Source organism: Delphinapterus leucas, chromosome 7 (genome assembly GCF_059928025.1).
Source record: "Delphinapterus leucas isolate spDelLeu-1000000601 "Yukka" chromosome 7, BTC_Dleu_Yukka2, whole genome shotgun sequence".
NCBI lineage: Eukaryota > Metazoa > Chordata > Mammalia > Artiodactyla > Monodontidae > Delphinapterus > Delphinapterus leucas.
In genome coordinates, this window is record NC_143135.1 from 8,215,114 (window position 1) to 8,241,696 (window position 26,583).

At 60.2% G+C, this 26,583-nt stretch overlaps 1 protein-coding gene across 3 annotated transcripts in view; it reads left to right on the top strand.

Annotated features, from left to right (window-relative positions):
• MACROD1 (mono-ADP ribosylhydrolase 1) overlaps nt 1-26,583 on the top strand; it is a 152,656-nt gene that overhangs the window by 113,315 nt on the left and 12,758 nt on the right. For 2 of the 3 annotated variants that reach the window (XM_022591668.3, XM_022591669.3), the window contains exon 4: nt 24,715-24,744. The exons of the other annotated variant lie outside the window; for it this stretch is intronic. In XM_022591668.3, the coding sequence (XP_022447376.1) occupies nt 24,715-24,744 (30 nt within the window). The remainder of the gene's footprint in view (nt 1-24,714; nt 24,745-26,583) is intronic. 3 annotated transcript variants of the gene reach the window in all.

Consider the following 26,583-nt stretch of genomic DNA (forward strand, 5'->3'; position numbering starts at 1 on the left):
CGTCCTCGGCTCAAGCACCCCGTTCCCTGATCCCGGGCCCCAGCAGGCTCCCCGGTCGCCCCACCTCAGAGGGCTGCCTTCCTGCCTTCAGAGCCCAAGGCTCCGAGGTGGGAGGGAAAGTATCTGATTGCAGTCTGACCCCCGCTCCCAACTGTAGCTCCCCGAGCGAGACTTAACAGCTGCTCGTTTTCCCTTTCCCCCAGAGCCTGCACTGCACCTGGCCCACAACCGGTGCTCAACACGAATGAATGAATGTGTGAATGAATGGGCAGGAAAGGAGGGAGGGAGGGACAGACAGAAGAGCCAGGGAGCCAGGGGTGCCCAGCAGGACACCTTGCGAGCCAGCCCCCCATCCCCACAGCAATACCTGTGGCCGACCTCCCCTCCCCCACTCTCACTGCCCCCCACGCCCCCCCCCCCGCAGCTCTGCGGGGTGGGAGGCAGCACGAGCAAGGCCAGGGTGGGAGTTTCAAAGCCCAGGGCTGCAGTGAATCCAGCAAACAACTTCCACAAGGCGAGTCGAGGCCCCTGAATGCTGACATCACCCGCAGAGCCGCTGACCCCAGGGAGCGGCTGAGCTCTGGGGGCCGCAGGCAGCAGTAAACAGACATCCAGCCGCCGCTCAGGCAAACAGGCCTTGCGCAAACACGGCCCTCTCCACGGGGCCCTCTCCACTCCAGCTGCTTCTAGGGGATGCCAGGCCGGCGGGCGGGGGCCAGGGCATGGCAGGAGCACCCTGGGGTCACACTGTCCATTCCCCTGTCTTTTCCTCCAGCCATGCCCCCACCCTGGCCATCTTGGGGTGACTGCCTCGTGGCAGAGGAATGAATACAGCTGCCTCATGTCTGGTGCCCGAGCAGGCCTGAACTTTGTCTCAGGGAGAACGACCCAGGTTCTAGGGAGGCGACCCCCCAAACACACACACCAAGGGCAGCAAGTAGGCCTGAGGCCAGCGCCAGCCCCACCCTTCCAGAGCTACTGCGGCCTCTCCGATGGTAAGCACCCTGGGGCAGCCACCACCCACCCCACTGCTGGCATTTAAGACCCCCAGCCACGCCCACACGCGTCACACCCCTCCTGGTCCATACGCACACAGCCCATCCCATGAGGGATCCAAGACAAAACCCCTCAGCCTCACCCCTGTTGCTCCTGGACACTCCCACTGTCACTGGAGCTGACACCCCAGCCAGCTGGCACATGAGATCCCACCCAGAATGGACTTTGGTGGCTGTGGCGGGGTGCCGAGGCATCCTTCCTGCTACTCCAAGGCCTGCAGAAGCTGAAAGCCCTCAGCCCAGCGTGATCCAGGGGTGGGGACCCCAGGGGGCAACACACTGCTAGGCATAAACTCTGTTAGAAGTTTCATATGCATCATCTCATAGTGGGTACCCCAAGGTGGGAACTGCTATTACCCCACTTTACAGATGAAGATACTGAGGCCCAAGGAGATCCAGTCACTGGCTTGAAGTCAGCAGGCCAGGCAGAGAACCCTCCCCAGGAACCACAAGTCCCTAGGACCCTGGGGCAGAAGGGCTGGCCCAGCCAGATGCCCCCCGCGCACAGCCCCAGACAGGCCCCATCTCTGAGATCAGGCCATTTCTCAGCCCTGACTCCAGGGTAGCCTGGCTGGCCGGGGAGGTGGCTGCCAGCAGGTCCCCAGTTCCCCGAGGACACAGTGGGGCCATCTACATCTCAGGGCAGGGCCTTCACCCACTCACCACAACTCCTGAGCCATCTGCCCCTTCCCCGGGCAGGGGGGCAACCTGCCCTGCCCCGCCCAGCCCTGCCTCCCTGCCTCTGTCCCACCTGACTGGGCAGAGGGAGCTGTGCCCAGCGGGCCCCAGGGGCCTCATCCTCCCCTGCACCAGGGCAGCCGCTTCCTGACAAGCGCCCCTGTACTGGGCCTCTGCAGGCAGTCAGCTGGTTCCGGGCCTGCCTCGCTGTCCCTCGACACCCGCACTCAGGGTGCCCACCCATTCTCACAGGGTGGGAGAGCCGTTATATCCCCCTGTGCAGGCAAGGAAGTGGGTCCCCAGAGGTACAGGCCTGGGGCCACCCAGTGGGTGACACAGGCTCAGCCACCAGGCCTCAGTCTGTGCAGAGCTGAGTCTTGCAGGCCAACGCCCTCCCCGCAGAGCCCTGGCAGCAGGTGATACGATGGGGCGGCAGCAGCCCTCCCACCCACCATCTCCTTAGAGATCAGCTGGGTGGACCTCCCAGGGGCTCACGCTGACGTGAGGCCTCAGAGGAGACACGAGGGGGGACACCAAGAAGGGCGCTGCTGCTGAGGGTCACCGCCAGGCTGATGTCTACCAACAGGCCCCTGGCTGGGGGGAATCTGACCCCCCCAGCCCTCCGGGTGCCCTCAGCCCTCGGGGGCCCCTTCAACAGGAGCAGGGCATCTGTCCACCTCACCCCATTTTATAATGCATCCTGTCCCCGCCAAACTCAGCCTCAGGGGGCGAGTACACTCAACAAGGCGAACTGAGGCTCAGAGAAGCAGGGACTTTCAACTAGTAAGTGGTAGAGCGAAGGCACACAGACCGGGGCTTAGGGGACATGCTACAGGCTACAGCAGCCCCAGGGCGTGCCTGGCTCAAACTCATGCCGGGGAGGCTTTTTACTGAAGAGTGTCCAGCCCTGTGTCTATGTGAGGTCAAGGGGCCAGGGACGTGCACAGAGGCCACCCCCCACCTCCATACACAGACACTCTGTCTGCCCTCCTCTCTCCTGCTCTCAAACTGGCCCGTGTCTGACCCTTCAGCCAGGATGTGACAGCCCCTCGGCTCTTCCTGTCCCTCACACTTACCAGGGCCCCCTCTCTGCCTGCTCAGCTGGGCAGTACTCCCTCCCAGGCATGGGCCCTGGCAGCTCAGGCCATTTCCATTTAAACCTCTGAAGAAGCCCTGAACAGTCGCCCACGGAGTCGGCACCAGCTGACAGGTGATGTTTGCGCCTCTCCTCCTGGGGCTGGCAGGAAGAGATGCAGTTGGCTTTCACTCCAGAAACCTGAGCCTGGAGACCTTGAGCGTAGCCAGCTTCCCCACGGCTGCTGAGCAGAGAGGGGCATGCCCCAGCCCACATCCTTCTGCCAGGGGCATCCTGCGTTCTGTGGGGCTCTGAGCCCCACACAGGCAGCCTCCTCCCCAACTCCTGAGCCACCTGGGGAGGGAGACAAGAGAGACTGGTCTCTGTCCTCCCTGAGGGTGCAGGGGCCAGGGTGGGGCAGGGCAGGACCCAGATGCCCCCCACCTCTGCCCCCAGCCTAGGCTTTATTTATTCACATCAGGTCTCTGGCTTGGGCTACAAGGGCCTCGCACAGCCCAGCTGGTCTGTGTTCTCTTAAAACCACACGCCCCAGAGAGCCTCACAGCCCTCGGGGCCGCCGGGAAGCCTGGGGCAGCTCCCTGATGTCGATGCTCCACAACTTTCTCCTCCTCGGAGAGCTCTGATCAGCTAAGGCTCCCTGCAGCTGGGCAACAACACTCCCCAGCCTTCTGTCCCTGGGCCTCCAGTCCCCCGGGAGGAGGGGCATGCGCCCGGCCCCTGGCTTCCCCGGCCTCCAGTCCAGAGGTCCCACCGTTCTAGCCGCCAGGTGCACCGCCCTGGTCTCCTGACCCCCACAGGGCTGACAGTCTACCGCGCGCACAGGGAGGGAAGTTGGAGGCTGCTTGTGCCCCCCTTGAAGTCGTTTTAAAAATAAAACCTCGCTCCAACCGTGACTCACGCGGCTGGTGGGGACGGGAGAGCGGCGCCCGGGCCGGCGGGCTACCTCTCTTGGCGTGCGCCAAGCCCTCCGGTTCCCGGGTACTAGACCTGAGCCGGAACAGTCCAGCCCAGCTAGGCGACCCCCGCGGTCGGGGCCGTCTCCCTGGGGGCGCAGCGAGGTCTCAGGCCGGGGCTCCCGCCGAGCCCCCGCCCTTTCCAGCCTCTGCTGGGGAGAGTGGAGCCGCCGGCCGCGCACCCCGCGCCTCCCCGCGGCGGAGCCAGCGCCATGGGTACTCGGCTGTCGACTGGGGGGGCCCCCCTCCCGAAATCCCAAAGGCTGCGCGGTCCCCGCGGCGGCCGGGCAAAGCCGGGCAGCCGGATCCTGCGGCGCCTCCCTGCACTCTCCCACCCCGCCCCGCTGGCCCCGGCGTCCCGTCCCGCACGCTCGGACCCCAGCCCCCGCCCCGTGCATCCACCCTTACCTGCTCAACGGCCAGGGAGGCGGGTCTCCTCGGGAAACTTTGCGGCGACGGCTGGAGCCTCAGGGGTTATTCCAAGGAGCGGGCGGGAATTGGAGCCGGAGGGCGCCCACGGGGGCCCGGGAGAGGAGCCCCCGGCGCGCGGCGGGGCGCGGTGGCGGGCCCGGGGCTGGGGGCGCGCGGCGGCTCATCTGCCCGGCTCCGGCGCCCGGCGGAGCCGCGGGGGGCGTGCGCGGGGGTGCGCCCGGCGGCCGGGGTGCGTGTGCCCGGGTGGGTGCGCTCGGCGGAGCGAAGGCCAGCAGCAGGGCTTGCGCGAGCGGCGGCGGCGAGCAGGGCGCGGGGAACCAGGCTGTGCGGCCGCCTCTCCCTTCGCGGCGGCAGCGGCGGCGGCGGGGGCCGTGCGTGCAGGCGCGGAGCGGAGAGGGAGGGGAGGAGAGGGGAGGCAGCGGGCGGGGAGGAGGTGACGGGGGCGGGGGCGCCGCTCTGCGCACTGGCCGGCGGGACCGGGCGCGAGAGGCTGCGCCGCCGCGCGGGGACTCGGGCCCAGCCTGGGAGAATCGGCCTCCGCGTCCCCCTCCTCCTGCCCTCGGCTAAAATGGATGGGGAGGGTGGGGAGGTTGGGGTGTCGGTCCTCAGTGCGGCGGGGGCTGAGGAGGGAGGCTCCCAGAGCCAGCCTCCAGCGCGGGGGCGGGGAGAGAGAAAAGCGTTCTCCCTCACGTGCGCCTCCCCTTACACCCCTCCCCTCTGCACTCATTCATTCATCCTTCCAACCATCCGTCCATTCATTCATTCACAGTTACCCACCATCTACTGTGCGTGCCGAGGTAACCCCTTCCTCCCTGCCTGGCTCACCTTCGCCACGGGGACCCCCTCGTCTGCCTTGCTTGCCTTGCTCCACCAAGCTGCCTGAGCGGGCAGTGCCCCGGGTCAGAGCCCAGCCCCGCCTTTCCCTTCACTAGCTGACCGTGACCTTGAGCAAGTTACTTAATCTCTAAATCTCAGTGTCCCCTGTTGTAAAATGGGAGCATTAACATCCTACCTGCAAAGGGTTAACAGGAGGGTTGAAGGAGACCTTGAACAGAAAGGTGGCTAGGGCCATGCCTGGCACACACTGAGGACTAGAGATGTCTGCACCTGTTGTGTGGGGTCTGGTGCGGGGGTGAGGGTGCGGGTGGACCAGACCTCCCTCCCCTGAGCCTGGAGAGTCCCCATGCTCTTGGCCTCCTCTGGGGTACTAAGGAGCTCTCTGTCTGCCTGGCCTCCCCCTGGCCAGACCTTCTTACCGAGCTCAGTCATCAGGCCCTGCAAACAACCCTTTCCCTGGAGGGCTGCTCTGAGCGAGTCCTTGCCTCTACCTAGAACCCCACCACCTCCACCTAGGCCCCACTGTTTGCCAGTCCACACCCAGAATGCCCACAATCTGGCTGGGACGCCTCCCCCTAGACCCATCCTAGCACCTCCCACCCACTGTCTGAACTGCAGGCCCGTGTTAGACCCTTCCCAGAGCCCAGTACTCCTTGCACTTTGCTGTCCGTCAATGCCTGGCCAGGCCACCCCTCCCCTGGGATGCCCTCCCGGCTTCTCCCTGGGAGAAGGTCACCATAAGGGATACTGGCGCGCACACACACACACACACACACACACACACACACACACACACACACACACGTCCTGTGCTCTCCCGGCCCTCTCGCTCCCAGCCTGGGAGCATGCTGAGGCCTCGCCTGAGGCTGCTGCCTCTCCTCACTGTGAGCACCCCTGCCTTGGCCCTTCTTCTGTCTCCCTCCTCACCCCTCCCTTCCCATTTCCTCCCCTTATCTCCCTCTCTTCCTTCCCCTGCTTTATACTCAATTCACCAAACAGCTATTTTTTTCCTCCCAACTTTTATTTATTGTCCAAGGAGCATTGTACCAACAATAAAGGAAAGAAAAATCACCCACACCGCCACCATCCTGTGGCGTCAACAGCCTCCATTCCTCCGCTCCCTTGCAGGTTTGTCCGTGCACTGTTGGCTGTAATTTTTACAGAGCTATGGTCTCCGTCCCGCCTCCCCAGACCCCCATAGACGTGGGGGCCCTGGGGCTCCGTCTTCCCTCCATCGTGGCCCTCAGGAATTATGCATGTCTTCCTTCTCTTCTAAACTGAATCCCTTGAAGGAGGGACCCCTTTCCACCCCTGCCACCCCCATGCCAAGCACAGGGCTGGCACGAAGCAGACACTCACAGCCTCGGAGTGGAGTGGATGGTATGGATATAGCGGTTTGACAGGTTGCACTTAGATATCAAAGTATCTTCTTCATAATAGTGGTTTTAATGGCTGCATGATATTCCATTGAGCTGCTGTACCTGGTGGCTACACACTGTTCAGGGAATATGGAGGTCCACCGTGCCAGGTGCCTTTTGGGTGCCAAAGACCAAAGGGAATCAGGCCTTACTGTACCCTGCCCTGGCAAAGCTGGAATCCAGCCGGGGGACGGCCACCTAAATAGCTTTGGCTTAGCGGGATCTTGCTGAAACAGACATCATTACCACGTGAGCCCTGGACACAGGGGCCAAGTCAACTGCAAGATCCGAGGATGGCTTCCCAGGGGAGGTGGCTGTTGAGCTGGTCTTGGAAGGTAGGGAGGAATGTTCTTGGCAGACACTAGAAGCTCATTTCAGCTTGTTCTCAGGGGCTATGATGTGAAAGAGCCTGGGGTTTGTAGATCTGGAATTCTTGGTTGGAGCTGGGGGTTAGGAGTCAACGGGGACCATGGTGGAAGATGGGGTAACTGATGTCAGCCAGGCCAGGTATACGGGGCCTTGGACAAGCCTGGAGAGTCTGGCCTTTATCTTGGAAGGAGTAGGGTGCCAGGGAGGCTAAGTACGGCAGAGGCACTATTGGCTATGAGATTCAGAAAGATCCCTCGTTCATTCAACAAACACTTGCTGAGCCCCTGTGTGCTGTGGGGCTCCCTGAGGGCATGGGCTCGTGGGGCCCTGGCCCGGGAAGACTGAGCTCGTCTTCGAGCCAGGCAGTCACAGAGATGCTCTCAGCACGAGGCAGCACATGTCACGCAGGGACAATTTGTGGCTTCAGCCGTGGGCTCGCCAAGCTCCAGATCCCCAGCTCCCAGGGCGGCAGTAACCCAGGCAGTGTCCGGCATCCAGGTGCAGTGGGCTCTATGCTGGGCAGCCAAGGTCACGCTGGCCCTGCCTGCAGCACCCCGGCCTCCCCGCCATCTGCCCGCCTTCTTGGGAGTCCTCAGATGTGGATCCTGCTCACCACCTCGCCACTTACCCGCTGCTGACCCCGGGCACTGTTGCAGCCTCCCTGTTCCTTATCTTAATGGGGCCATCACAGACCTCCTAGGGCTGCTGTGACAGTCTGATGCGGCCACAAGAGGAAAAGTGCTTTGTATACTGTGAAGTGCGGCAGCAGCACGACTCACCGTGATTAGACTGTTGTCAGCCAAGGTTGTGCCACCCTTGGCCGTGCTTGGGCTTGTTCTGGGCTGGGGGCAGCAGAAGGGACCACCTGACTCAAGAGGGGGGTAGGGTCTGCCCCACTGGATGGTCAGTGGGCATCACCAGGGACCCCTTCGCCCCAGGCTCGGTGCTAGGCATCCAGGAATGAAGTCCCCTGAGGGAGTGGTCAGGGACCAGCACCGCTGAAAAGGCCAAGAGCTGCTGTTCAGAGGGCATGACCTTGGACTTCAGCCAGCTGCCCAAGAGTCAGAGGCTCAGCCTGCCCCGCAGGCCCCAGCCTGGACATCATCTCCAGGGAGGGTAGATCTCCAGCCCCTCACCTGGATCCAGAGAGCCTCCTAATGGACTTTCTGCCCCATCTGGGGGTTCTTGGTCTTGAAGATCACTGCCCTCCAAGATCCCCAGGGTCCACTGCATCTGGGGGTACCTGATTGGGGGGTACCCAGAGAATCGCAGTCACTGAACACCTGGCCATCCCAGACTGTGGTCTCCTGGCGACACCCAGGGGCGCCCTGATATGTTTCCATGAATCGGCGTGTGGCCTGTGGGTAGGCTGGCTGTGCACACCTGGCTGGGGACGACAGTTCTCACTGGAAAGTCCCAGCAGCTTCTCTGATCCAAGTCCTAACACCACCACGCTCTCTCTTTTGCCACTGTGCACTAAACCTTTCCATCCTGCACAGCACAGAGGGTTGGGGCTTCTCCCCATAAGCACAGGGTCAGAGTACAGGAGAGGCAGGGGTGGGCCCCAGGGCAGAATTCCAGGGACAGCAAGGCCCCAGCCCAGGCGGAAGTCCCAGAGAGGGTGCTCCAGGGAACAGGCACAGCAGGGACAAAGTTAGGTAGGACAAAGCCGGCAACTCCCGAGGACAGGTGCTGGGAGCAGTGGGGAATGGTGGCCTGGGGCAGCTGGCCTGGGAAGCCGCTGGCCTTGTCCGGGCATTGAATCAGGGGTCCCGCTTCCCTGCACTCTCCCGCCTCTCCGGACCAAGCCAGCTCCTACTCACCTCTCAGCCCAGGGCTTGACCATCCTGTCCTTTGAGAGGCCTCCCTGAACCCATTTTTCCCAGTTGGGTCACCTTGTTCCCTCTGACCCCTCAGCTTCTTGGTAGCACTTAGCTCAGTCTGTGATTATGCATGATTTGTATGACTCCATTTTTCATCTACTAGACCAAACTTTCACATCTCTGAAATCGGGGCGCGGCTGGCAGTGTGTCTTCTTCCTCAGTTGTACATGAAGCCGTGGTGAGACTCAGAATCGATGGAGCCCGTGTTCAGTGTCGTGTGTTTTGTTAGTGTCTGTCTCTCCCAGTAGCCTGTGAGCCCCTTGGGGGCACATCCTGGGCCTCTTGTGGTCCCCACGTGTCCCCAGCACCTGCTGCAGTGCCGGGCACCTGGGGAGAGCAATCAGGCGTTGCTGAGTGTCAGGCTGGGACAGCCCCGCAGGCAACGTGACAGAGCTGCCCAAGGCCAATCGTGATTCCTAAAACTGCCCCAAGATGATGGCTCCAGGGGTTCAGAGGGGCGTCAGACACACTTCCAGCTACTGGAGTATGGCAGGGTAGGGTCCTGGTGTGTTTGTATGAGTTGGGGGTGATGGGAGGTGAAGGATGGAGATCAGAATGGACAGATACCACATCCAGGCCCCTGGGAGGGTGGGGAGAAGTACGCCAGAGAGAGTTAGAGCCAGGCCTGGGGAGAGGCAGGACCATGCCACCCCAGGGACAAGGGTTCCCCACCAGCCCACCCTCCCCTGCCATGGCAGGACTGAGGCTGCTGTCCAGGCTTGTCTCTGATGGGCCCTCCTCTCCCTTGAGAACCTCCTCTTCCCCCCACAAATGACATCACCACCACCCCATCCCCCATCTCCTCCAGGCACCCGGGGCTGCCTCTTGCTCCCTCCCGCCCTCACCCACTCACTCCTAGGCCATTATTCCCAGAAGTGATGCTTCTGATGGTGATTTAAGCATTTCTTGACTCTGGCTATCATTCACCTGTTACACACATCCCAAGTCAAGTTCAGGAAGGGAGACCTGAATTGTGTCTTAAAGGACAGTCCAGGACTTCCCTGGTGGCGCAGTGGTTAAGGATCCACCTGCCCATGCAGGGGACACGGGTTCGGGCCCTGGTCCGGGAAGATCCCACACGCCACGGGGCAACTAAGCCCGTGCGCCACAACTACTGAGCCTGCGTGCCACAACTACTGAAGCCTGTGCGCCTAGAGCCTGTGCTCCACAGGCTCTAGGAGAAGCCACCGCAATGAGAAGCCCGCGCACCACAACGATGAGTAGCCCCCGCTTGCCGCAACTAGAGAAAACCCGCGTGCAGCAACAAAGACCCAATGCGGCCAAAAATTAATTAATTAATTATTTTAAAAAAAGGACAGTCCAAGTGGAGGGACCAGCCTGTGCCAAGGTACAGGGGGCCGGTTGGGGAGCAGCTTGTGGGCAGAGGGCTGTGGGAAGGAGAGTCAGAGGCGAGGCCAGAAGTACAGGCCTGATCGGGAAGGAAGTTGGAAGGAGGAAAACATCCCCAAGATGTTGGGGAGCCAGAGAGCACTGTCTGCCTGATTGCCCGAGGAGGTAGAAGGGGGGCAGGGTGGAGGGTGGTGGGGTGGAAAATTCGGGGTTTTGAGGTTGGAGGCTCAGAAACTTCTGCTGGAGCCCGGCTTCCCCCAACTACCCCTCCACCCCCCACTGCCTCTCTGAGCCCCTGCAGACCTTCTTCTCAGGGCTCAGAACCCCACCTTCCTCCTCAGCGCCCCTCTCTCCCACCCCTGCCCCCCTCCGAGTTTAATGCCTTGGTCTCCACCACCACCCAGGGGCTCTTGAGGCCCGATGCCCTGTGTAGGCCACCTCCCCGGGGACTCAGGCAGTTCCTGGGCCCTTCCCCTTCGGTCCTCTCTGTCCCCCCAACAGGCTCCAACACCTCAGGGCAGCTGAAGCCACTGAAGATGGGGTTGGAGCAATGAGAATCTGCACACAGGGTGCCCTGAGCCCGGTGCCCTCCTCCTGAGTCCTGGTGGAGCAGAGCTGGGGTCCAGGGCTGGGGTTGGGTGGGGTCACGCAAGGCCCCTCCGCCTGCCTGGCCCAGGTGCAGCCAGGCCTGGCAGGTTCTGAGCTAAGGACACTTCTGAGACTGGGTGCTGGGAGGAGCCACAGATGAGGGGTGGGGAAGGAGGGGGAGGGCTCCAGTGACGGTGGGAGGATGGGGTTGCCCAGCAACCACCACGCTGCCTCTGCGAGGAGGGATCCTTAAAGAGCTGAGCAGAAAAGGCTGGACTTGGAGGGGCGGAGGCACAGCCTCGCGTACCAATGGCTGCCTGCCCCCCCCGCCTCCCCCTCCAGGAGTGGAGCTCCAGCTGGGAGGGTGGCCGGACTGGGAGGACCTGAGGCAGCTGGGCCTGGAACCACTGGGGTCCTATCTTGTCCTCACAGGACACAACCTGGGAGGGAGCAAGAAGGCCGCCCTGAGGCCCTCAGGACAAGGGACACCCTGGGCTCCCGGGCCGCAGGGCCTGGGACAGGAGGGAACTGGGACTCCTCAGCACCACCCCTGGCCCTGCCGCCAAAGGAGCTCTAGTTTTAGACCCAGATGAAACCGCCTCTTCCCAGCTGAGTGACCTTGAATGGGCCACCTCCCCAACCACGTGTCCTGAGAGTCCCAGGGGGCCAGCTGCAGGACTGTCAGCCAGGGGCTGCCCAGAGAAGGTGGGCCTGACGAGGCTGTGTCTGGTGGGTGGAGTTTCTAAGGAAGTCCTTCCTGGTGTCTAACTTAAATTCCCTGCGCAGCAAAGGCTGGCCTCCTTTCCTCTGTCTTTTTTTTTTTTAAATAAATTTATTTATTTATTTTTTATTTTTAGCTGCGTTGGGTCTTTGTTGCTGTGCGCGGGCTTTCTCTAGTTGCGGCGAGCAGGGGCTGCTCTTCATTGTAGCGCACGGGCTTCTCACTGCGGTGGCTTCTCTTGTTGCGGAGCACGGGCTCTAGGCACGTGGGCCTTCAGTAGTTGTGGCACATGGGCCCAGTAGTTGTGGCTCGCGGGCTCTAGAGCGCAGGCTCAGTAGTTGTGGCACACGGGCTTAGTTGCTCCGTGGCATGTGGGATCTTCCCGGACCAGGGCTCGAACCCGTGCCCCCTGCATTGGCAGGCGGATTCTTAACCACTGCGCCCCAGGGAAGCCCCTTTCCTCTGTCTTTATCGGAAGAAGGGAATGTCTCTTTGGTCTCAGCACCACACCTCATGTTCCAAAAGCAACAACTAGCGTGAGGATTCAGCTGTGTGGTCTTCTTCTAGTTCCTTTCCTTTTAGGGCCTCGGTTTCCCTGTCTATACACAGAGGGGCTGGACTAGCTCAAGGTGTGCCTCGCTGGGAGGCACCTCTGGACTTCTGCCGCCCTCTCAGAATCACTGGGAGAGCTCCCTCCCAGCTTCCTGCAGTGGTGGAAGACAGTGGGGGCAGGGGCATCAAGGGGGCCAGAGCCCTGCCATTTCCTCACACCAAGATGCTCCTTCCATCGACTGGATTGAGCCACATTTGGAAGCCAGTCCTATGCCCGATCCAATCCTGTCTCCCATGGTCCTCTAATTGGCCCCTGTGGGTTTAGCATCGCCTCTCTTCCTGGCCCTCCATCAACCCATCCTCGGCCACCACCATCCCTCCAGCCTCTACTTCCAGGTCCACTCCCTTCAATTTGCTCCCCCTCAGCTCTGAGAAGCTGCCTTCTAAAGTGCAAGCCTGACCCTGCCTCTCCCTCACTCTAGCACCTGCCATAATTCCCCACGGCCGTGGGAGAAGGCTCAGGGCCCCATGGGCCTGGCTACCCCTCTGCCCTCAACTCGGGCTCACTCCCCTCTGGACATTTCAACCAGATGGAGCTTAATCCACATCTGTTGAATGAATGAATGTCACCAAGAGCAGAGCTTCAGTGCCGGCCGTGCTGGCCTCTGGAGCACAGGAATGACCAAAGCAGACCAGGCCCTCTTCCACAGGCTGCCATGCTGGTAATAAACCAGCAAATAAATGAGAGGACGAGATCACTACAGGACCATGACGTGGCCTCTGAAGGAAATAAACAGGGTGATGGGGAACAGGGTGGAAGGCACTTCAGGGGAGGACTTTCAGTGGAGGTGACATTTTCATTGAAGACCTGAAGGATGAGCAGGAGACAGTTTGGAAAGAGATGGAAGAAGAGTGTGCCAGGCAGAGGGAGCAGTATGAGCAAAGGCCCTGGGGCATGAAAGAGCCAGACCTATCTGAGGAAGAGAAAGAAGCCCAGGAAAAAAAAAAAGAAGTCCAGGAAACTGGGGAGAATGGAGCATGTCATGCAGCCATGCATTTGTGGAGGGGAGTATGGATTTTATTCTAAGTGTTATAGGAAGCTATTTGAGAGTTTTAGGCAGGGAAGTGACATGATTTAATTTATATTTTAGAACGATCATCTGAACAGCCACTTTGGAGAACAATTTGGCAATAACTAGTAGAGTTAAAGGTGTGCAAATACCACAACCAGCAGTCTCACCGCCAGGCGTATAAGAGATTCCAGCACGTGGGTTCACGGGCCGCACGCAAGACGCTGCTGCAGCTGGGTTTGCAAGAGACAAAACTGGGCACACTTGACTGGTGGTCAGTGGGAGGACGGGTGGAAGAGTGTGGGACAGTCCCAGCCTGGAATATTACATAGCGGTGAAAGCAGACGGACCAGAGCAGCCTGGGCCTGCCGGGATAAGCCTCCCAAGCCCCACCGCCAAGGGTAGCAGCCAATCCCGGGAGTTCCACTTTATATAAAACTAAGACACGATGGGCTTCCCCGGTGGCACAGTTGAGAGTCCACCTGCCAAAGGCAGGAGACACAGGTTCGAGCCCTGGTCCGGGAAGATCCCACATGCCTCGGAGCAACTGAGCCCGTGTGCCACAACTACTAAAGCCCGCACGTCTAGAGCCCCTGCTCCACCACAAGAGAAACCACCGCAATGAGAAGCCCGCGCACCGCAACAAAGAGTCACCCCGCTCTCACCGCAACTAGAGAAAGCCCGCGTGCAGCAACGAAGACCCAGCGCAGTCAAAAATAAATAAATTAATTAAATAAATACACACACAAAAAATTAAAACACGAATACCTGGGTAATAGCCTGTTGAGGGGTATACATAGTAAAACTCTAAAGAAAATACGTGCCTGATTCAGGGTGGTGGGTTCCTCTGTGGGGGAGGGGAGGGAAAGGGAGGGGAGGACTTCACCTCTTCTATGACATTTTATTTGTTGGGCTGTTGGTGGGTCAAGGGGCCGTGTGTGTGTGTGTGTGTGTGTGTGTGTGTGTGTGTGTGTGTGTGTGTGTTCAGTAGCAAAGGAACCCTGGTTGCTGAAGAGGACAGAGTGGAAGGTGAGGGCCAGCAGAGGAGCTGCCCAGGTGGGAGGAGACGGTGGCTGGACCTCATGGGGAAGTTAGAAATGCAGCCCCAGACCTGCCCTGCTGTTCAGAACCTGCAGTCTTTCCTCCTCCCAGGCCGTCATTTATTTTGTGCTCCATTAGCCCCGGTTCTCTCCTTTCAGGAAGAAAACTGAAGCTCAGAGAGGGCAAGGGGCTGCCTGGGATCACCCAGCAAGCTGGGGGTAGAGGAACCTGTGACCCTTCCTTAGTGGTCAGGGGGCCTCTCCAGCTGGGGCTGAGCAGGGGGTCAAGGCTACCTGCAGGACACACCCACACCGCCCCAGGAGCAGTGGACAAGCAGCCTCTCCAGGCCCCTCCCCCAGAAGGGCCCTCGTCGTCCACTTTTCCACCCACCAGGGCTCCCTTGGGCCCCAGCCCCTCGTTCCTGCGTGGCTGGAGACTCTGCCCGCCCGGCTGGCTGGGGCCCAAGTCATCTCTTGGTAATTGGGTTTCAGGGATGTTTGTGGTTATGCTAATGGTGGGACGCTGAGCGCTGGGACCCCTGGCTCCTGGGGGAGGGGAGGCCCAGGCAGCAGCCAGGGTCCCACAGCACTGCAGACTCAGCACTGCCTCAGAAATCGGACGGCCTGATTCGAAGCCTGGCTCCCTTGAGCAAGTCATGCAACCTGTCTGAGCCTCTACTTCCTCATCTGTAAAGTGAGAAAAATAATAGTACCTGTCATTAGGCTCTCCAGGGAGGGAAGGGTAAAATGAAAGAATCCACTGAAAATACTTGGCCCAATGCCTGGCACAAAGAACTTGCTCGATAAATGTGTTATTAACTATTTTTTGTTTTTGTTTAAAGTCTAAAAGTTCCTCCAGGAAAATGTGAACGGGGGCTAGCCAAATCTGTGCAATGAGCTAATGGGTGACTCACTTTTCCTTTGCTTTTTATGTATATTATACAATTTGGGGCAATGAACATGAATTTCTTGCAAAACAAAATACCAATATGTGGAAGGTGTCCAGGGGGCTTGGAGAATGGGATCCAAGAGTTTGGGGTCCAGCTTGGGGACCACCAGCTGGGAGGCTGGGTCTCCAGGGGCAGAGCCCAAGGAACCCAGGCAGGAGGGGACAAAGGAGGGGCCTAGGCCAGCAGGAACCGCAGCCAAGTCACCTGCTTTGAGCTTAGATGGCTGACTGGGCAGCTTTTGTAGGGAGAGGCATGGGGGTGGGATGCCCGAGGTAGACCAGGGAGGGGACTGCAGAACCAGAATGGACGTGCGTGAAGGGGCAGGAGTGAGGGAGGCCTATCTGAGGTTCAGGAGAGCAGAGGAAGGGGGGCCTGGCACAGGGCCAGTGGGAAGGAGGAGGCTGAGGGGGAGACTCTGGAAGAGGGAGCCCAGCTGGGTACAACTCCCAACAGATTTGGAGAATCTCAGGGCTCTGCTCAGAGAAGATGGAGTGAGGAGCTCGGTCCTGGAGGCAAAAAAGCCAAATCTGGCTAAGCAGGATGCTGAGTGGTCCAGGCTACAGAGTCAGATCAATGGGATTGAAATTCTCTCTCCACCACCCTCACTGTGTGGCCTCGGGCCAGGCGCTTATCTGAGCCTCAGTCTCCCCATCTGTAAAATGGAGCGGTGCATCCGGTAAGGTCCCCATGGCTCTCCCTAGGAGGCTGGTCAACAAACCTTGATGAGAAGAAGCTGCTGTCATCATTACTGTTGTTATTATTATTAATGCAGCCTGTCAGCAGGCTGATCTCACCCTTCTCCCTGGCTGACTGGGAAGAGCTGGGGACCCCAGCTCCTGCACCCAATGCCATCACGAAGCTCTATGACGCCGTAACAGTTTTTTTGGTTTTTTGGTATTTTTTGCGGTACGTGGGCCTCTCACTGCTGTGGCCTCTACCGCTGCGGAGCACAGGCTCCGGACGCGCAGGCTTAGCGGCCATGGCTCACGGGCCCGGCCGCTCCGCGGCATGTGGGATCTTCCCGGACCGGGGCACGAACCCGCGTCCCCTGCATCGGCAGGCGGACTCTCAACCACTGTGCCACCAGGGAAGCCCTGCCGTAACAGTTTTAGAGGCATTTTAAACTTTATCATCCATGCCCCAAAGGCCTTCACTTAACTGACCTCCCCACCCCACAGATGAGGAAACTCAGGCCCCAGGGAGTGGAGCAGCTGGCCCAAGGTCACAGCTGAGGGTTACAGGACCAGACCTTGCAAAGCACGAGGACATTGGCTCCTCCGATAAGGGCTGTGGCCTTGGGCAAGTCACTTTGCCTCTCTGGGCCTCAGTTTCCCCATCTGTAAACAGGGCGGGAAGGGGTGTGTGTACACATGTATACACATGTTGAGCTATACACATGTTGAGCTGATCAGCAGAGGTCTGATAGCCTTGCCCCCTATGAGGGCCCCCCAAGCCTGGGGAATGTCTAGTTAAGCCTCACACTTTCCACCAGGCAGCCTCACCTCACAGGACAGTGACCTTGGCCTGGGGGACAGAGCTTGTCAAACACAGCAACTGCTCTTGCAGCTTGAGATGCCTTTGAAGCCTCTTGTTTTCTCTTCAGAAATTAAGCACATTTCACATTTTATTCCATCTGTGGGATGTTTCTAATCTAAAACATGTTTTAAACGGCTCGCCCTCAAGTAATGTGGACACCCACTGCAGGCCTGTGGGAACTCGGGGAGGAAACGGTGAGGACTTCATGGAAACAAAGCCCACTCCCCCAAACCCCCCGTGGGGCTGGGGCCACCATTCCATTCCATCGCGCGGGCCGTCAGTCAGTCGTCACCTCATAGGTGCCGGGCGCTGTGCTAGACTCTGGGACACAGGGGAGCAGTGGGGGCTCGGCCAGGCAGAGGCGGGCCAGGAATGGGGCAGGTGCAGTGGAATGGTAGGGGCTGTTTGGGGATGCACAGACACTGGGGGAGAACCAAGGAGGAGGTCTGGGAAGGGATCACCTGGAAAGTGCAGTAGCCCCCTGGTCCCCCTCCTGCCCCCTTTGCCCTCTGACCTTCTCTCCTGCTTCTCTCCCCGACTCACTCTGCCTCAGCCACAGTGGCTCCTGGCTGTGCTTCAAACCCACCAGGCGGGCTCCTGCCTTAGGGCCTTTGCACAGGCCAGCCCCTGCCTGGCCTGTGCTCCTCACAAATAGCTTCCTTTTCAGCGGGTCCTCGACTCCTTCTAGGTGAGCCCCTACCCACCTGCTTGCCACTCTCTCCTCCCTTCTATCCACTTCACAACCTCTGGTGCTAATGGTAATTCTTGTTCAAGTTTATCTGGCTGTTTCTGGACTGTCTCCCTGCCTGATGATGAGATCTGTGCCAGCAGGGCCTTGCTGGTCTGTGTCCCAGAGCCTGGCACATACAGGGGTTGGATGCGCCTTTGTCAAATGATAGAAAGCTGAGATCTGGCCTTACAGGGGAGGGTGGAGGAAAGGGGCTAGGGAGAGGGACTGTGTGATTTGGGGGAGCAGTCCCCCCACCCCAAGCCTGGCCGGCAGCCTCTCAGGCCTTGGAGGCCAGGATGAGGCCACATGGCAGCCGCAGCCTCCGGAAACACCCGCAGGGGTTGTGCCTCTGCACAGTCACTGCTGTGCCCGCTCACCCAGCTTCTCCCTGGCCCAGTAACCTGCTCAGCGCTTTCCTCGGGTCACCGAGTCTCCTCTGTGGTGGCCCACATGGCCCACTGCCCCCTCCTTGGCACTCCCCCACCCGGGCTGGAGGAGTTAATCCCTGCCAGGGAGAAGCCTAGGCAGCTCCTACAACACCTCCTGTCACTGCCCTTGAACCAGTCCTGTCACCTGCATGGCCCCCACCCCAGATCCTGCCTCTTAGGGCCCCCCCGGGTGGGCTCTTCTGTGAGGTGTGGTGGATGAGAGCCTCTCCTTCAGAGCCAGGGGACCCCATGTGGCCTGGCTGAGTGACTCTGGGCACAATCGTAACCTGTCAGGTTTGTTCGGTGTATTGTTAGTGGGTGCCTGCTGTGTACTGGGCTCTGTGCTGGGCGCTGGGGACGCGCTGTGGACGAGACACTCAGGGCTTGGGGGGGGTAGGGTAGCAAAGTAGACGCTCAGCTGGGAGGTGAGGATGCTGGAGGCAGTGATTCATGGCCCGTGGTAGGGTGTAGCGGGAGACCAGCTCCAGACACTGCCGGCTCTCAGGGCCGGAGATGGTGAGGGTCTCCTCCAGGCAGGGGACAAGCCCATGCAAAGGCCCTGGGGCCGGAGGAAATGGGGCAAGTCTGAGGACCTGGAGTGTGGCTGAGGGATAGATGGGGGGGAGAGAGGACAGAGATAAGGTGATGAGTCAGCAGGGCCCTGGGCCTGGGGTATGGGAGCAGCTTGTTCTTTATCCTGAGAGCAAAAGGGGGCTTTGGACCTTTAACCAGGAAGCTGGGAGTAACATAGGAGATGTTCATATTTGCATAGTGAGAAGATCCTTCTCCATGGCTCGGCTCTCTCATCTGTAAAATGGGTTAGTAATAGTGTCTTCCACACAAGGTCAGGATTAAATGAGCTCATGCAAGTACAGGGCTTACCTGGCCCAGGCCCAGGCCCTTCTGCCACTGTGGGCCCTTCCTCTACAAAAATAAAAGTTAATTGTATGACTTTGTTGGCATAAAGACAAATTTCTTAACATTTTATATATATTATATATTTGATATATACTTAAAATTATATGTAACTTTTGTTTTCAACCTAGAAGTTCACTTTTTCTTCTGATTTTAAAAGAAATTAGGGACTTCCCTGGTGGCACAGTGGTTAAGACTCCACGCTCCCCATTCAGGGGGCCGAGGTGCAATCCCTGGTCAAGGAACTAGATCCCACATGTGTGCTGCAACTAAGAGTTTGCATGCTGCAACTAAGAAGTCCACATGCCGCAACTATGAGTTCACATGCCTCAACTAAGGAGTCCATGTGCCGCAACAAAGGAGTGGGCGAGCCGCAACTAAGGAGCCCACCTGCCGCAACTAAGACCTGGCACAACCAAATAAATAAATAAATATAAAAAATAAAATAAAAAGCACAAAAATACATGCATACATAAAAAGAAATAAATAAAAGAAATTACGTTTTCGTGGTCCCTAAAAGTATTATGGGCCCCAGGTACATGCCTACCTACTCCCTGCCTGGGCCCTCAAAGTGGGGGCTACTCTTCTGTTTAGGTGCTGCCTGGCAGGGCAGGAGGGGGCGTGCAGTGGGAGCAACCAGAAAAGCAAGAGGAGGGAATTCCCCGGCAGTCCAGTCGTTAGGACTCAGCGCTCTCACAGCCAACGGCCTGGGTTTGATCCCTGGTCGGGAACTAAGATCCAGCATGCTGCGAGGGTGTGGCTCCAAAAGAAAAGAAGAGGAAGACGTATCTGTGTGTCCCCCTCCCCTCCGCCCTCTCCCCTCGCCTCCCCCTCCCTCCATCCCTGTTCTGCTGCTGCCCTGGTTCAACCACATTCTGGCCCCTTTGATCCTCCCTGGGCCTGTGGAGAGTCAGGCAAAGCTGACCTTGTCCTTCCCCAGCATAGGCACCCCTGTGGCCCCCCGACCAGGGAAACGCTCAGACTTATTTCCCTGCATGTCCTTCCTTCCCTCCAAGGTGTGCTGCTGCCTCCTCTGTGAAGCCCCCAGACTCCAGGCTGCTCCAGCTCTGGTACCTTCCTCACCTGGACATTTACACATTCTCCTTGACTCAACTTGGGTACCCTTGGTGGCCCCTGGCACACAGTTGGCACCCAAGTAAAATGTTTTTTTTTATCATGTTGTATATTACATCCCTAGTACTTATTTTTTTTAAACAAATTTTTTTTAATTTATTCATTTAGTTTTGGCTGCGTTGGGTCTTCATTGCTGCACGCGGGCTTTCTCTAGTTGCAGTTAGCAGGGCTACTCTTCATTGCAGTGCGCGGGCTTCTCATTGCGGTGGCTTCTCTTGTTGCAGAGCATGGGCTTTAGGCGCGCGGGCTTCAGTAGTTGTGGCAGGTGGGCTCAGTAGTTGTGGCTGGTGGGCTCTAGAGAGCAGGCTCAGTAGTTGTGGTGCAGGGGCTTAGTTGCTCCACAGCATGTGGGATCTTCCTGGAACAGGGCTTGAACCAGTGTCCCCTGCATTGGCAGGCGGATTCTTATCCACTGCACCACCAGGGAAGTCCCCCTAGTACTTATTTATCTTTATTTATTTATTTATTTATTTATGGCTGCGTTGGGTCTTCATTGCAGTGCACGGGCTTCTCATTGTGGTGGCTTCTCTGGTTGCGGAGCACGGGCTCTAGGGTGTATGGGCTTCAGTAGTTGTGGCACGTGGGCTCAGTAGTTGTGGCTGGTGGGCTCTAGAGAGCAGGCTCAGTAGTTGTGGCGCAGGGGCTTAGTTGCTCCATGGCGTGTGGGATCTTCCCGGACCAGGGCTCGAACCCGTGTCCCCTGCGTCGGCAGGCGGATTCTTAACCGCTGCGCCACCAGGGAAGCCCCCAATTAAAATGTTTTGTGCAGAGAGTGACAGAGGGGCCGCTGGGTCCCCTGAAGTGACAGTGGCCAAGCACCCCGGGTCTGGCCCTCTCCCTTTCACCAGGCAGTGGCCACATTCCAGCCCCTGAACTGGGCCGGGAGCTGGGGCACAAACTGGGAAGCGGCTCTCCCCCACCCACAGGACAACAGGTGCTGGGAGTCGGGGGAGGGGCTTCCCCCCCCAGGTGCCCCAGGCCTGAAAAGGTGCAGAGTAGGCAAAGGAGAAATGGGGGTCGGAGGACTGCACTGCATGAGCAGCAGTGCGGGGGCAGGGAAGGGCTGGCAGAGTGTGTGAGAGGCGGGAAGCAATGCCCCTCAGCACACCCCAGCCCCAGCCCCTGGCCTGGTGGGCCGCTGTCAGCGGACAGAGGATTTGGCAGTGACTGGGGTGCACCTCATTTCCACCCCAAGGTCACAGGCGCAGCACTGAGGCTCCTAGCCAGTTAATCGTGTCCAACAGAGCACGGCACAGGCACGTCCATGGGCAGGGGCCGCGGCAGGGCTGGACCACCTCGCCCTGCATGGGGGCCGACAAGCCAACTCAGATGGCAGGCGTCGGACCAGGCATCTCACAGCCCCGGAGGCGCACACTCTGGCCCAGGAGCCTATGCCCGCCACAAGCCCCGCTCAAACCCTAGGGCCAGGCATGGGTCCCCCCTCACAAGCTTGATGACCCTGCTTTGCTGGGGCAGGTTTGGGTCCTTTGGGTGGGGCTGTGTTACAGACTCTGGTTTGGACCTGAGGTCCAGTGATAGTCCACATCTTGCTCGCCCATCACCCCGCCTCAGCAAGGAGGCCCTTTCCGACAGAGGGAGGGTGCAGGGGTTAAGAAAATGGGTGTGGGGCTTCCCTGGTGGCGCAGTGGTTGAGAGTCCGCCTGCCGACGCAGGGGACGCGGGTTCGTGCCCCGGTCCAGGAAGATCCCACATGCTGCAGAGCGGCTGGGCCTGTGAGCCATGGCCGCTGAGCCTGCGCGTCTGGAGCCTGTGCTCCGCAACGGGAGAGCCCACAACAGTGAGAGGCCCGCGTACCACAAAAAAAAAAAAAAAGAAAGAAAATGGGTGTGACAACCAGCCATCCTGGTTCAAACCCCTTTCCTCCCCTCACCAGTCACGCCGTGAGCCTCAGTTTCCTCATTGGAAAAATAGACTAATGACCAGTTGTGATTTAGAGCCTCAAACCAAACTGAGGGGAGCATGGGGGCGGCGGGGGCAGAAAGGGGAGGAGCGTGCGGGTGAGGTGAGGTGGGAAGGGCCAGCCTGGGCTGGGGAGCAGGAAGGCCTGAAACTGCCCTGCTTTGGATGGGAGGCTGGGCGGTACACCCAGGGGACTGCCTGTGGTATCTTTGGTACTGCTCCCCATTTTCCGTGTTCCCCCCAAGCCTCCAGGCCATCCTCCCAACTGTGAGTGCCTCGGGAAGCCCTATGGGGGCACCATGCGACCAGGTGTCCAGGCCCCTGGGGAGAGGGCCAGACAAGGGCCTAAGGGAAAGAGGAGCAGGAGAACGGGCTCTAGACCACCAGATTGCAGCCCTTCCCCCTGAGCCCCACCAGGGGGCTGCCGGGCATGGTGGACTCGGGGAAGGGGACACTGCAGACCGGCCTCCTGGGATACCTGCTGAACCTGGGGACAGGCTGGTGACCAGGTCCTCCATGCAGCTTGAGTCTGAGCCCCCAGTGCTGGGCCACACCTCCCTCTCCCACCTGTGGCAGGTAATGCCACCTGGCTACCTGGTCCCCCCTTCCCCCAGCTCAGCCTCTGCCCCAGGCTCACCTCCCTCCTCAGCCCCTGGATGAGACATCGGGCCAATCCACCCCAGTCCCCTCACCCGGGCAGGGCCACACTCGGTGGGGTTTAGGGGGTGCAGGGCAGGTGGCTGTTGGCATCTCCTTCCAAAGGGACCTGCAAAACAGCAGGTCGGAGCCCCTCCCCTCCCGCCCCTTTGAGGCTCGCTGCCAGTGCGTTTGACACTGAGCTCTCCACCAGCGGGAGCCGGCTCATTTGCGGCCGGTGTTAATTAAGAGAGAGAGGTGACGGGGGGAGGCAGGGAAGGGCCGTGGAGGGCAGCTTCCGACAGCCGCCAGGACTGCTGTGGGAGCCAAGGGGGCCGGGAGCTGGACCCGCAACGACCTAAGATGCCTGGGTCTCCCGCGCTGGCTCCAGGGCAGAGCTCTCCAGACGTCCGACCCCTCATCTTTGCAGCCAACCTGCTGGGGTGGGAGGAGGGTCAAGAGTGCATCCAAGGGGCCTACTGTGTGCTCTGCCTGATGTGGAGGAGGCAGGCCCCAGCCCTGGGGGGCGGGGGGGAGGGGGGCAGGGGAAGCCTCCCTCCAACAGTCCCTCAGCAGTCTGCTTCGAGGTTGGCCTGCTTTGTGGCTTGGCTTTGGAGTCAGACAGACCCCGTTCCAATCCTGCTGCCGCGCAGCTCAACCTCTGAGCTTTGGTTTTCTTACCTGTAAAGTGGGAGCGATGGCACTGCCCTTGTGGCTTTGTTATGACAGTAAATGGGGTCAGTCTGTGCCCAGCAAACAGCCTCGCTCGGTCATTGGCAACGTGCCCAGCCCCCAGCGGCCTGCCACGTCTGCTGGGTGTCCCGCGTGGTCCACCTCCTGCTCGCGCTCTCCCCCGGGGCTCCAGCTCTGGCTGCCTCCCCTGCCTGCGCAGCCCGCCTCCGCCCACATTCCCCGCGGCCCCCCAGCACTGCTCTGGGAGCGCCTAGCCGCTCCTCACCTCTCCATCTTAATTAGCTGCTTGTATTAATCTTGCAAGTAACGTGGCAAGTTGCAGCCCTGGGTTTTCAGGCTGTGGAATTAATTATTCCCCAAGCGAAGAGCTGTCAGCTCTGGGAGACCAGCCACTCAGAGCCACCTGACACCGCTTAGCAGCGTCCACAGCTTCCGCAGAGCACCCCGGGGCCCACGGCCGGGCCAGCTTGGAAATGGCCCCCATTCCTGGCCTGGGCTCTTTTCCGTGTCCCCCTCTTACAGAGGGGCTGCAACAGGACCTGAGAAGGCAGGGAGGGATGCCACAGCGGTGTCGGAGCTGAAGGCCCCGCCTGGGAGCCAGGACCCCTGGGGCCAGAGGGGCTGAGGCACAGCTGACCCATCTCCCCACCGGGCGACACCTGGGCCTGGGGAACGCACCTGCCCTGTCTCGCCCATCACTTGCACTCATTAGCATCAGTGCTTCACACAAGGCGGCTGTGTGGCCGGAAGCTGGAGCCCAGGCTGGGAGGGGGCGCTGACCCGCACAGCCCCCACATTCTGATGGAGAGGCTGCCAGCCTCACTTTGCCCCTGCGTCGGCCCCGTGGGGGGGCTGGAGAGGGCAGCTGGCCAGGCAGAGCGAGACGGACGGGGCAGCCGCGGCAGCTGGCGGTCCAGCTCTGGTCGAGGGTGCGGGGCACCAGGGGCCGGTGCAGCTGAGGAGCCCTCTCTCTTCCTTGACCTTCACAAGTCACCCATCTGTTCCAGTCCGGTTCCAGTCCCAGTGCCCTGGGCCCTTCCTGCGCTGCCCTGGGTGGGGTCCTGACCTCGCACATGAGTGCTGTCGTCCATGAGGCTCCCAGCCCTAGTTCATAATCCTCATTCCCCGGGGGCACTTTCCATGGCTGCAGCGATGCAGTTTGCTCCCAGTGGCTGCAGCTGTGTCTCCCACAGTCTGTGAGCTCCACATCTCTGCACCAGGCCTGGCACAGAGGGGCTCGGGAGACCCTGTGGGAAGAAAGAATGAGTGAGGGACTTCCCTGGCAGTCCAGTGGTTAAGACTCAGTGCTCCCAATGCAGGGGATGCGGGTTCGATCCCTGGTCGGGGAACTTAGATCCCGCATGCTGCACTGTGCAGCCAAAAAAAAAAAAAAAAGGAAGAAAGAACGAGTGAATGAAGGATACGTGCGGCCAAGGGTCGTCTGCCACTCTAGATCGCACGTGCAGCTGCTTCCGGAGTGAGCGGACCCGACCCTGGTGCCTCCCAATCCCACCGCAGTACCAACCCCAGGCCCATTGGGAGCCTCAGCGGAAGAGGAAGTCCCAGCCCCTTCCGCCTCCTGGTTATCTGCCCCTGCTTCAGGGACCCTGTGCCCAGGGACCCGGGCTGGCCCTCAGGCCTGGCTGGCAGCCCCCCGTCGCCCCCTCCGCGCAGCTGCGTGCCCCACCAACCTCTCCCCGACTGACCGCCTTCGTCTTTCTCTCTTGCAGCCAACAGCTCCCTGCTCGGAGGCGGCGGTGGTGAGTACATCCTTCCTGCGGCCTGGGGGTTGTCTGGGGGTCTGCTTCTCTCCTCCCGGCCCCTTCACCCGCGGAGCCCAGCTGGCTGCCATGCGCCTTCCCCGCAGCGTTCCCCTCGTCCCCATGGTGCGCTGTTCCCATTTCTCCATCTCTGCCCTTCTTTACCGCCTCCCACCCCATCGGCCTTGCCCGGCCTCGTCCTCACTGTGGATGAAGCCGGACACCTGGCTGGCAGGCCCGGCTGCTTCAGCACTGGGTGACTGGGGTAGGTCCCGACCCTCTGAGCAGAGGCCTCCTGGTCTGTAACTGGGGGCTGGAGGGCCCCCTGAGGTTTCAAAGGGACTGGGCCTGGGCCTGGGACCGGGTCGTTGTGGGGCCGGGCACAGGTGTGGTGGGGAAAGCGCAGCCCTGCCCCTGACGCCCACAGGCCCTCGGCCAGCCCTGTGCCCCTTTGGCCTCAGTTTCGCCAACTGTGAGGGCAAAATTAGCGTCTCTGCTCTGCCCTGCAACCTCGCAGGGCGGCTCTGCCGTCAGGACAAGTTCTCATCGAGTCAGGGGGAGCTCCGCCAACAGTTAAGCCCACGAGAATGCATGTGTGTTCACTGTTGTCAAAGACCACCAGGAGGCAGGGGTTCCGGCAGGCCAGGTGGGCAGGGCGTTGGAAGTCAGCGTGGGCCCTGCCCCCAGGGACGCAGGGCAAGGTCAGCAGGTGCCGGCAGGGGGGGGCGGGGCAACAGTCCCTATGGCCCCGGTGCCCGGCCAGCCCGTGCCGGGCTGGCCACACCAGCCGCTCGGCCCCAGCCCCTCACCCCCCAGCTGGCGGGGCTGCCCGCGGTCTGTGCAGGCAGCAGTACGATTGGTGAGCTAGGGTCAGGGGTTAATGCGCCGTCGGATAAATCCCAGGGTGTGCTTACGGCAGTGGTGGCGGGGCCCAGGCCAGGTTTTAAAAGGGGAAAAATAAAAGGGGCCTCGAAGGTCAGGAATAAATAAGAGCGGCGTTAAGAGCTGTTGATGACCGGCCAGGATGCGGGATGGGGGGGGGGGGGGCAGGGAGCCTGTTTGTGTTTAGAGATGCTTTCCCTCCCTCCCTCCCTCCCTCCCCTGCTTCTCCTCCAGCTTCCCTGTGGAGGTCACAGCTACCCTGGCGGCCTCACAGAATGAGGTGGATTCACTGGGGACTGGGGGTCTAGGACCCTCTTCTGAGCCAAGTGCCTGGACACATCTGCCGGGCACCAGAGGAGCCTGGTCCCTGCTTCCTCAAGCTCGCAGTGCAGACAGGAGCACCAGCACGACACAGGGTGGTCTGTGCAATAGGGGGGCTGGGGGCGGAGTGAGGAGTACAGGCTCAGTGTCCAGGCTTGGGGACCAGGGAGGCTCCTGCAGGAGGTGGCGCCTCCACTGGGACCCAAGGGATGGGTAGAAGGCAGCTGGTGAAGAGCAGTGGGAAGGGTGTGCTGGGCAGAGGGAACAGCACAGGTGAAGCCTGGAGTGAGGGAGAGCGTGGGGCATTCGGGGAGACTCCGAGGACTGGAGTGGTCGGAGCCCAGCCAGGAGGAGGGGAGATGGGAGAGGACTCAGGGGCCTCAGAGACCACGTGAGGAGCTGGATTTTTAGCCGTTCAGTTAGGAAGACAAAGGATCACAGAAAGGTGTGGGACTTGTAAGTCCTAAGTCAGGTCATCACCCTTCTTCTGCTCAAAATTCTGCCAGGGCTCTCACCTCACCTCCTTCCTACGGCCCACGGGATCTCCAGGCACCTGTCAGACCGCCTGGCCCTCTCCACTCTGTGTCAGCCACGCTGACCTCCCTGCAGTTCCTGGAACAGACCTGGCCCGCTCCT